The following is a 12,208-nucleotide window of genomic DNA, read 5'->3' as shown; positions in this document are numbered from 1 at the left end:
CACATTGGGACATGTATAAAACACCAGAATATTTTTTATGAATTCTCTTACAAATGTTGAGATTTTTTTATTAAATATCCAGGTGGGAAAGCCAAAGTAAATTTCCTGCAATTGTACACATTTTGTAATGACTTATGACATGTTAATATGAAATTTGAGTGAGAATGACTTAACAAAATCAATAGGGAACCCCTGGAGGTCAGGGCCTCTTGGCATGTGCCCTGTGTGCCCGGTCGGTATTCGGCCATGATTACTACAAGTGTCGATGGCTGGCTAGACAAACTACCAATTTAAAAATTGTTAGCTGACATGTCTGAGTGACTGACATGAAAAAAACTGCTAATGTCCAACCAAATTTCTATATTGCAACTGGTGTATTCTACTACTTTTACTCTCAATAGTATGTTGATACCACAACGGAGTTCCTAAAAAATGTAAATACAACTTTTTATTTATAATTTTCCTCTTGGTTTTGGTTGGGCCCCCTAAGCAACCACTTTTTTTCAATTATGACTGGAGCTGGCCCTGGGTGGGAAACATTGAGCAACAAAGCAGCTAACCATAGAATAACAATAGAGACAAAATAAATTGGGGTCAATCAAGATTACTTCCAAGTAGATGTAGTGTATATTGACCAATTTTATTTAGGCAATACTTTTACTCCAACCTCACAAATACAATCTGCATACATAAACACTATGCACTTCTTACAATTACTACATACCGTTTAAAAAACACTTCCCCTTCCCCTGCAACCCATGAGATTAATGACTAGGTGAAAGCTAGATGATGGTAATCTCCTTGGTGAGGTTTGGTTGAACATTAGAGCCAAGTGACATCATGTAAAACAAGAAGCCCCTACAGGCTGTTTGTATTTGTCACTGCTCGTGGGGGAACATAAACAGAGAGGGTTTCTCCCCTGTCTGTTACTTCAAGAGAAAATCTGTCAGAAGTTCAGCTCAGTGACATCTTCCTAGTTCCTACACTACAGTCCTTGGTGTGCAATTGATTTGAAGCAGAAGTAAATCAAACAGAGTAGTAAAGAAGTTTGGCAGTTTCATCTGATCTGACCCAGCAGCAGATAGACAGCTTCACCTGTCTGTCTAATGCTGCATTTACACAGGCAGCCCAATTCTGATCTTTTTTCCACTAATTGGGCTTTCAACCAATCACATCAACTCTTTTTCAGAGATGGTCAAAATACCAATTAGTGAAAAAAATATCAGAATTGGGCTGCCTGTGTAAACGCAGCTTAATACACCCCTATAGAAAACCGCTTCCTTAAAACAGCTAACTTCACTTATCACCACACAACAACCAGTGATTTCATATTTGGATTTTTTAGGTAAGGATACTCTTCCTTGGTAGTGTGAGGTTTAGATCAGGGCCTGTATCCACAAAGCTTTGCAGATCTGGAGTGCTGATCTAGCATCCGTTTGGACTTTTAGATCATAATGAATATAAGATTGTATGGACAGATCCTACATCTGCGACACTTTGGCTGTGTTTACACAGGCAACCCAATTCTGATCTTTTTTCCACTAATTGGTATTTTGCAGCCTACATGGATACAGGCCCAGCTCCCATGCTGAAAGCGTAAAAATTAAGATTCCTCTAAATAAAGCCCTTATAGGAATAAATAAAGTGTCCCTTTGTTTTCACCGCACAAGCTTATTCCTGGGGCAGAGGAGTAGCAGTGTCACCCTGGCTTTATAGCGAAACAGCTATTCATGAACAAGACAGCATCCTATCAGGGTAAAAGGAATGTCACTTGCAACACAGACAAAATTACACTTGTGCTTTACTTTTGAACATCGCACACGTCACCACCTTCGATTGAAAAGCCGAACAGGCGTCTTTGGGTCACACACATTTTCTACTGCTCGAGCTCCTGTTTCTCTTATAAAATATTATCTGAGAAGTATTGTGGAGCTCCTGCACCAAAACAGTACCGTCACCCAAAATGAACACAGGCACGGCACGTATTTCAATCCAAGTCAATCATTGATAACATCAGTCCTGGCAAAAATGTAACCTTTTCCTTTTTCTCTTCCATATCCAGTGTTTTATACAAATCAGTCTGGGATCAGTCACTGGGTTATAAACAGATTAAACAAACAATAAGATAGCAAACATTGGAGTTGGAATTGAAAAGAGCAGAAAAAAACATGTATATGACAGCTTGTGCTGTATTTAAAGCTCTCAAATGGCACGTCATACATAAAAAAAACTATTAAACAAAATAAATGAGAAAAATATATAAATAACCTGTGTTTGAGTGTGAGGGATAGGGCAGTCAAATCTCATTCGTCATTCACATTAAAAACACACCTTGCAGGTGCTCCAAAAGAATATGAAGGGCTGTGGTAGAATCATTAAAATCACATAAAAAAACCCTTTAACCAAACAAACATTATTCCTCTTACTGTCCACAGAAAGAATCAACTGCTCCTCCATTTGTTTACTAAGCAGTTGCTGAGCTGATCCTTTGTCGCCCCCTGGTGGCCATCACTGGGAGGGTAGGGGTCTCTGGCGGCCAGGTGAGGCGTGGGGAGAGGGGGGCAGCTTCTCGGTGGAGGTGGACAAAGTCAAGGACGACTGTAGGTGGACCGTTTTGTGGAACAGCTTGTTGCTAATCAGCACAACCAGAGAGAAGAGGCGCAGCTGGAAGTGACTGTGTGGAAAAGTCACGGGAGGAAAGAGAGTGAGTGAGCAGGGAAGAGGATTTCACTGGTTCTTTTTACCCAAGTGAATCTGTTTGATCACTGGTCATTGTTAGGGCTTGCAGTGCACCATACTCACTATAACTTTGTTGGGGTCTTGGCCTCATTAGCGCTGATGATGAACAGAGGGAACAGGATGGAGAACAGACAGCCACTAAAGCAGAAAAATATATAATTTGAGTGGATCATTCAAATGATTTGGTATATCAGTAGAACTGAAAGTCTGCATATTGAAAGAGTCTCGTGTTTGGATTGAAAGAGGGGCTACAAGTGGCGTTACCTTATAATATATGAAGAGGGGAGGGCAGTCAATAGAGCCATGGGGAGACCAAAGCCAAAGTAGTAGGGCCAGTTCCTCTCAATGTTGGACAGCCGTTGGTGCATCTCAATGCCTTGGATGAAATGGTTACAAATGAGTTGAGATTCTGCTCAGTTCCTAGTACCTAAAATGAGCAAAATACTTTGAGATGAAAAACATCTGAGTAGAAAGGAGGCTCACCATGGTTGAACCAGCGATACTCAAAGCAGTAGAGGGAGTACAGCAAAGACATGTGAAGAAGGCTGACCATCTGTCCAATGGCATCGATGGGGAAGAGACTCACAACCATACCCTAGTGGACCACAACAAAGACAAGATGATGAGCTAATAGATTGACTATTAACTTCAACCAATGGATGTGATGAATTAGAGCTCTCAGCGTTGATCCCAAAGACCCCTGTTTGTTTTAATTTCAATATAACCTTAGTGAACCCTTCTTTGTGAACTTGAAGACACATGGGAACGTCAATTGCTGTACTACCTGAATGAGGAAGAGGGCCTGGAGGAGGAGGTTGAAGAGCATGTCAGCGATAATCTTACTGACGCTGGGGAAGGGCTGGGCTTTCCGACCAGACACCTCAAACGCCAGGTCAGCTATGTCCTACAGCAGACAACCAGAGGGCATGTTAACCTCCTGTTTCACTGTGTGACATATGTTATCATCTCAAAAGATCCTCGGGCAATAACAGTGTAAAAACACTGGAAGGGAATATAGATAGCAAAGCAATAACACCTTGGAAATCCGTTACTGCTGTGAGACAAAAAGGAAAGCATAGCCAAGCATTCATTCAACTGTATTAAAGCCACTACTCCATCGCCTTAACATTGCTGGAAAGCTATAAACATCGTCAATAGAGACCGTAATTGGTTTATGATAAAACTATGTATATACAGTGCCTTGCAAAAGTATTCATCCCCCTTGGCGTTTTTCCTATTTTGTTGCATTACAACCTATAATTTAAATTGATTTTTATTTGGATTTCATGTAATGGACATACACAAAATAGTCCAAATTGGTGAAGTGAAAAAAATAAATTGTTTTAAAAAATTATAGAAAATAAAAAACGGAAAATTGGTGCATGCATATGTATTCACCCCCTTTGCTATGAAGCCCCTAAATAAGATCTGGTGCAACCAATTACCTTTAGAAGTCACATAATCAATTATGTGCAATCTGTGTCACATTGTCTGTCACTTGATCTCAGTATATATGCACCTGTTCTGAAAGGCCCCAGAGTCTGCAACACCACTAAGCAAGGGGCACCACCAAGCAAGCGGCACCATGAAGATCAAGGAGCTCTCCAAACAGGTCAGGGACAAAGTTGTGGAGAAGTACAGATAAGCGTTGGGTTATTAAAAAATATCAGAAACTTTGAACATCCCACGGAGCACCATTAAATCCATTATTAAAAAATATAAAAAATATGGCACCACAACAAACCTGCAAAGAGAGGGCCACCCGCCAAAACTCACAGACCAGGCAAGGAGGGCATTAATCAAAAGCAACAATGAGACCAAAGATAACCCTGAAGGAGCTGCAAAGCTCCACATCGGAGATGGGAGTATCTGTCCCTCGGACCACTTTAAACCGTACACGTCACACAGCTGGGCTTTACGGAAGAGTGGCCAGAAAAAAAGCCATTGCTTTTTGGTGAACCTTTTGACTACCCAAACATATGGAAGAAGGTACTCTGGTCAGATGAGACTAAAATTGAGCTTTTTGGCCATCAAGGAAAACGCTATGTCTGGCGCAAACCGAACACCTCTCATCACCCCGAGGACACCATCCATCACTGAAGTATGGTGGTGGCAGCATCATGCTGTGGGATGTTTTTCCATCAGCAAAGACTGGGAAACTGGTCAGAGTTGAAGGAATGATGGATGGCGCTAAATACAGGGAAATTCTTGAGGGAAACCTGTTTCAGTCCTCCAGAGATTTGAGACGGACAGAGGTTCACCTTCCAGCAGGACTACGACCCTAAGCATACTGCTAAAGCAACACTTTAAGGGGAAACATTTAAATGTCAACTTGAAGGAGCTGGAGCAGTTTGCCTTGAAGAATTGGCAAAAATCCCAGTGGCAAGATGTGCCAAGCCTTTGAGACATACAGCTGCAAGTCTCTTGGGGTAATTGATATGCACGCTCAAGTTCAAGTTCTTTTTTTGTCTTATTTCTTGTTTGTTTCACAACAAATATTTTGTATCTTCAAATTTGTAGGCATGTTGTGTACATCAAATGATACAAACCCCAAAGAAATCCATTTTAATTACAGGTTGTAAGGCAACAAAATAGGAAAAATGCCAAAGGGGTGAATACTTTCGCAAGCCACTGTACGACTAGTGCTCTCCTGTGCCAACTGAGCAACAGTTGTCCTTGATCAGCTATATCCCACCCTTGTTACAACGACAACCACAAAACATCTACGTCATCACCTGTGTACTAACAGAGGCCTCACCTGGAACCAAATGGCGTTGACTATCTTGCTGAGCACAAACAGAGGGAGCACCCAGAGAGCACTGAACACGGAAGTCAATATGAACTCCAGCCAGGACCACACGTTACCATGGAGTGAGGGGTCACCTGTCAAGAAATGTCTCTTTGAGTGACAGGTTTTACCACTGTTATTAACAAATCACTATGAAGCATGTGATAATGGAGTGAACCCGCCCCATAGTTCCAGGCAGGCATACCGATAATTCTTGCTGTCAGAGTCTGCAGCAGTGGAATAAACACCCGATAGAAGAGGAACAGACTGAGCTGCAAAAATATTGAGGGATTACTAACATGAACAATGTCGTTGTAGTATTACTTCTCTGCCCCTCTCATAGAAAAATCAGTATTTGCATGATATGCATTTTTCAAACAGTTTTATAATATAGAAAAGTATGTTTCTTACCCAAAACACTCCCCCATTCCACGCACAGCACTGAAAAATCCTACTGGCTAATTTGGGTTCACTGAAAGAGAGAGTATGACTACACATTATCACTCACCATTGTCATTAATAAGCACAAAAAAGGTATAGGCCTAAGCCTACTGTTCACACTGGACAGCACACAACGATCCATGTTAAAGTTTTTTAATATGAACCCGTCACAACTAGAAAGAGCATATCAGGTTAGATAGGGAGGAATGTTAAAAATACCCTTTTATGATATGTATCAAATAGCTCCTCAGGCTGAGAGAGAAAACACGTATTCCCTTTTTGATACCCACAATATTGTGCCAAAACAGAAATGTGCCGTCTCGGATTTTCTTCTTCTACACCACCCATTCCAGCACGGTTCCAAAAAATGGGGGTTTTTGAAACCAGTCCAGCTTGGCTCGGCAGTGTGAATAGTGATTAAAGTCGTAATTGCCAGTTTCTACCTCTCCTGTTTGCGTTCCTCACTCTGGGCCCGTCTCTGAGCCAGGGCCCCGCTGGCTCTCCTCTTTCGCTGCTCCTCCCTTTTCTGCTGGATGCGGGCATCCAACTTGGAGATAGTTCCGATCCCCAAAATGGAGTCCTTAATCCCCTGTAGGACACACAGAAAATTCAAAGTGAGACTGGGGTAAATGCCTTATGAAGAAAATCAACACAGCACATTCTTCTAATGTTGAACACTACACTGTATGTTAGACTTGGTATGTGTATGCGTACAGGGGTGGAAAAGTTCCTTTTAAATCCAAAGCAGTGTTGCAAATACATTTTGTATCTTAATATCATTGAAGTCAGGTAACTTGTGCTTAAATTCACTTGCTTACCTAGTAGCACAGTTGAAATAAAAACACTTGAACTATACCAAAAAAACAAGGCTAATCTTTGTACTGCTTTTGTGGAGGAGATCTTCATCTGGAAGTAAGGTAATGAGGGTCAAGGTAAACAACACAAGGGTAAACATTTGGTTAAGCCATTAAATCTAGGCTGCTATGGTTTTGATTCAGACTCATGATAGCTGTACCCTCCTTTAACCCCATGTGTAGGCCTATCACTTGTGTGTGGACAGACGGGGTGTGTTGGGTTGCTGTCTGACCGTCGCAACATTACGGAGGAAGGCCCTGACACTGTCTGTCATCTCCAGACCAGCTGCAGATCCATCAACTGCAGGAGGGGGTGCTGGGGACCTGGTCAACTCTCATCGCAGGGAGGGCACACCTAGCAACCTGTGACATCACACCACACAGGAGAACAGTTACGGAGAGCAGCAGGTTCACTTTGCTCCAAGTCTCATGTTAAAGAGCGTGTTATTCAGCCTCTATTTAGGGAAGTTTTTATTCATGGCAAGGAGGAGCACACCAAGCAACCAGTGATATCACCAGTCACATCACACAGTTAAATATTTAGAGCAGGGCTCTCCAACCCTTATGCTGCGTTCTCGACAACTGGGAACGCGGAAATCTCGGACTTCCGACTTCAGTGCATTCAAGACAACCTAGGAACATACAAAGATGTATGTTCCTGGAAGACAACTGGGAACTCAGGAAAGAAAAATGACCTTCGACTGGGGAAAATAGTTTTGAACGGTTATTCAACTAAGAAACTCAGGCATATTTCTAGAGCTCCTACTTTCCGACTTGATGATCACCGCAGTCATGATTTGACCTACTTTTTAATTTCTTTTGTCCAGACACAGCAGGGGTTCAAACTGAAGAAACCAGTTCCTACATTTGAATATAGAAATGTATTCTATGCTACATTTTATCTCTGGGACCCTCAGGATGACAAATCAGAGCAAGATTACTGAATGTAAGTACTAGAGGTCGACCGATTAATCGGAATGGCCGACTTAATTAGGGCCGAACAATCGGAAATCGGTATTTGTGTGCGCCAATGTGCCGACTGTTTTTATTTTTTAATACCTTTATTTAACTTGGCAAGTCAGTTAAGAACACATTCTTATTTTCAATGAACAAATACCATGCTATTGTTTGAGAGTGCACAACAAGAAACTTATCATGGCAACTGGTTTGATACATTCACCTCTGAAGTTAAATAATGTACTTACTAGAGGTCGACCGATTATGATTTTTCAACGCCGATACCGATTATTGGAGGACCAAAAAAGCCGATACCGATTAATCGGCCAATTATTTTGTTGTTGTTGTAATAACGACAATTACAACAATACTGAATGAACACTTATTTTAACTTAATATAATACATCAATAAAATCATTTTAGCCTCAAATAAATAATGAAACATGTTCAATTTGGTTTAAATAATGCAAAAACAAAGGGTTGGAGAAGAAAGCAAAAGTACAATATGTGCTATGTAAGAAAGCTATTGTTTCAGTTCCTTGCTCAGAACATGAGAACATATGAAAGCTGGTGGTTCCTTTTAACATGAGTCTTCAATATTCCCAGATAAGAAGTTTTAGGTTGTAGTTATCGGAATTATAGGACTATTTCCCTCTATACCATTTGTATTTCTTTAACCTTTGACTATTGGATGTTGTTATAGGCACTTTAGTATTGCCAGTGTAACAGTATAGCTTCCGTCCCTCTCCTCGCTCCTCCCTGGGCTCGAACCAGCAACACAACAACAGCCACCATCAAAGCAGCGTTACCCAAGCAGAGCAAGGGGAACAACTACTAGAAGGCTCAGAGCGAGTGACGTTTGAAACGCTATTAGCGCGCGCTAACTAGCAAGCCATTTCACTTCGGTTACACCAGCCTCATCTTGGGAGTTGATAGGCTTGAAGTCATAAACAGCACAATGCTTGACGCACATCGAAGAGCTGCTGGCAAAATGCACGAAAGTGCTGTTTGAATGAATGTTTACGCGCCTGCTTCTGCCTACCACCGCTCAGTCAGATACTTAGATACTTGTATGCTCAGTCAGATTATATGCAACGCAGGACACGCTAGATAATATCTAGTAATATCATCAACCATGTGTAGTTAACTAGTGATTATGATTGAATATTTTTTACAAGATAAGTTTAATGCTCGCTAGCAACTTACCTTACTGCATTCGCGTAACAAGCAGTCTCCTTGTGGAGTGCAACGAGAGAGGCAGGTTGTTATTGCGTTGGACTAGTTAACTGTAATGTTGCAAGATTGGATCCCCCGAGCTGACAAGGTGAAAATCTGTCCCTCTGCCCCTGAACAAGGCAGTTAACCCACCGTTTCTAGGCCGTCATTGAAAATAAGAATGTGCTCGTAACTGACTTGCCCATTTAAATATATATATATATATATATTTTTTAAATCGGCGGCCATTCCGATGAATCGGTCGACCTCTAGTCCAAACACACCAAGACAGTCGTGAAGAGGGCACGACAACACCTTTTTCTCCTCAGGAGACTGAAAAGATTTGGCCCCAGATCCTCAAAAACATATACAGCTGCACCACTGAGAGCATCCTGACCGGTTGGCATCACCACCTGGCATAGCAACTGCTCGGTATCTGATCGTCAGGATCTACAGAGGGTAGTGTGTACGGCCCATCACTGGGGCCAAGCTTCTTGCCGTCCAGGACCTATATACCTATATACTAAGCATCACGTTAGCCTGTTACAATCTGCTAGTTATCCAACCCTGTTCCTGGAGAGCTACCCTCCAATCCAATCACAGTTGTAACTAACCTGAGTCAGTTTATCAACCAGCTAATTATTAGAATCAGGCACGCTATATAAAATAGGGTTGGAGTGAGAAACTACTGGACAGTAGCTCTCCAAGAACAGTGTTGGAGAGCATCGGGTTTGCTTTGCTCATAACATTAATGTTAGAAAGAGCATGCCATTGTATATGGCCTATACTATTATTCAAACAATTTTCTAAAATGGTTATAGCATATTTCTGAACAAGTATAGATCTTTCACTCTCACTTTGCAGCTAACAACATCTATATGCAAGCCCAAAATCCATGCCACATTTGAGCATGTGGACACCTCATGTGCAGGCCTAGATCGAGGGACTTGGTGTCTGCAAATCCCTTGTTCACTTTGGCTGTTAAAGGTTTCAGGTTAATGTAACATACACAACTACAGTGGAATGCCTTTCTTGCAAACTCAAAACCCAACAATGTAATACTAGAAAAAAAGAAATAAGAATTAAGCAAGCATACTATACACGGGGTCAGTTCCAATACCATATTTACAATGTGCAGGGATACTGGAGTGATGGAGGTAGATATGTATACGGGTAAGTTGACTAGGCAACAGGATATAAGATAAACAGGGTAGCCTGAACATGTATGTGAGTGTGTGTAGAGTCAGTATAAATGTATGTGCATGGCATTCTTATGTTGAATAGCCAGTTACATTATCAAGTGATGTTAGAGACACATCTAGCCATCTGTTGTTAGCCAGTTATGATTGAAACGTTGTTTTGTCTCAATTCTAGAAACCCCAAGGGTCCCTGTGTCTAGGGGCAGACAACACTGAAACGTTAGCTAGCTGCAAGAACATTATACAACCAACTGTTGTTAATCACATACCTAGCTACTTGCAAAAACGTTAGTACACAGACGTTCAGTAGTAACATTAGCTAGCTACATTATGTGTCAAAACAAACAATTATAGCTACCTAGGCAAATCGTCCAAATGCAAAAAGTGCAACCTAACATGACCGGCAACTGTCACGCTAGCGAACAACGACTTTAGATGATTTAGCTAATTGGATCAAAAACAAGCCAGATAATCGATTATTTAGTCAACATGGCCTACCTCATACGACAGCTTCACTTAAATAATCTCTTCACCTCTTTTTTTCTGCAACAACAAACCAAACCCTGCCCCGTAACTTGTGTAATGCGCAAACTCCAACCTAACGGATTGTGGGAGATGTAGTGTGGTGTCTGGGACGGCTAAAAGTTGTGTCATTTGCTTGCTCTTTTCGGGTTAGGCCCTACGGAAGCACCCGTGACAACTATTTGTGTAAAGGGTTTTGTAAAGACAATTTTCCAGTGAATTATCACTCATGGATTTCATACAATTAAACACTGTAGTAGACCAACATATACTAAAAAGTTGTACACAAAGTTGTTTACATCCCTGTTAGTGAGCATTTCTCATTTGCCAAGATAATCAATTCACTAAACAGATGTGGCATATTAAGAAAATGATTAAACAGCATGATCATTACACAGGTGTATCTTGTGCTGGGGACAATAAAAGGCCATTCTAAAATGTGTTGTTTTGTCACACAACAAAATGCCACAAATTTCTCAAGTTTTGAGGGAGGGGTGGGAAGTGGACATCGCAGGTCCCTGAAAGATTCAGGAAGTGGATGCTGAGTTTGAATTAAGCAGCGCATCGAGTAAATTTGGTGAAGACGAATGTTCTGAATGGACAACAGTAGTATCAAAAACTGGAACAAAAAGGAAATTGTCAAACTTTTTAGTGGAGGATACATGTGTAAATGATTATGAATCACTTCTTTTTGGGATGTGTTTGTTGAGTAAGGATGCATATTTGGGAAACTCGTTTGAGGTGTCGAAAATGGTGAAGTATGCACTTGGAAAAGTGGTCTGTCAGAGTGACCCGGAGTGGCCTTATTTTGATTCATTGTATTTCTGAAGAGCAAATACCTACACATGTGAAGCTTGGTTATATAAGATATACCGTAAGAGCTTTCGCCCCCAAACCACTGCAGTGTAAGAATTGTAAAGGATTTGACCATGTCTCATTCAAGTGTGTGCAGACGAACAGAGTATACTGAAGAACAGTATACTGAAGAACAGTATACTGAAGAAAGGGTGAAGGAAATTGAGGTGGCAAATGTTAGAGCGGTCAATCGAATCTCCTATAAGGAGGCGATTAAAATAATTGAGAAAACAAGTGATGCTCTCAAAGATATGGTAGTGGATACACCACAGCCTGTAGTGACAAAAGATAACCTGTGTGTTAAAAAGGTGGACTTTGTTGTGTTCATTGCCACAGTTATAAACTGTACAGCACAAGTCTAAAAGAAGTGGAAAAACTGGACATTATTCTGGCTGCGGCATAAACGTTTTTGGGACTCAAAAGATGTTACATCTGAAGACTTGCAAGGGGTACTGGAGCTGGAAGACCCCCCCTCCCAGGTTTTCCTTGAACCTGTGTAGGGATCAGATCGGTTTTATTTGTGTATTCTTTTTTTACAGAAACGTTGTTTGATTTATTTAATTTGTACCTTGTCTTCTAGCCATCATTGATCCATTTTTAATTTTCCATTGGTTTTGTCTTGTCTTCCCACACTTATG

The 12,208-nt window shown here is 41.2% G+C and overlaps 1 protein-coding gene across 2 annotated transcripts; it reads right to left on the bottom strand.

The window, feature by feature from the left end:
* Positions 1–619: 619 nt before the first annotated feature.
* On the bottom strand, positions 620–10,761 carry LOC135548562 (etoposide-induced protein 2.4 homolog). 2 transcript variants are annotated; one of them, XM_064978304.1, is made up of 11 exons: positions 10,692–10,761; positions 7,056–7,185; positions 6,412–6,557; positions 5,939–5,999; positions 5,733–5,799; positions 5,498–5,622; positions 3,524–3,643; positions 3,223–3,334; positions 3,004–3,115; positions 2,803–2,877; positions 620–2,674 (listed from the first exon to the last, which is right to left on the bottom strand). In XM_064978304.1, exons 2-11 carry the CDS (start codon positions 7,095–7,097, stop codon positions 2,509–2,511), a joined length of 1,026 nt encoding a protein of 341 aa, XP_064834376.1. In that variant the 5' UTR covers positions 7,098–7,185; positions 10,692–10,761; the 3' UTR covers positions 620–2,508. The 2 variants fall into 2 exon arrangements, with proteins under 2 accessions (XP_064834376.1, XP_064834377.1); XM_064978305.1 differs by lacking the exon at positions 10,692–10,761 and adding an exon at positions 10,552–10,681.
* Positions 10,762–12,208: the final 1,447 nt, after the last annotated feature.

The sequence above is a fragment of the Oncorhynchus masou genome, chromosome 11 (assembly GCF_036934945.1).
Source record: "Oncorhynchus masou masou isolate Uvic2021 chromosome 11, UVic_Omas_1.1, whole genome shotgun sequence".
Taxonomy (NCBI): domain Eukaryota; kingdom Metazoa; phylum Chordata; class Actinopteri; order Salmoniformes; family Salmonidae; genus Oncorhynchus; species Oncorhynchus masou.
This window is presented reverse-complemented; position numbering and strand designations above follow the sequence as displayed.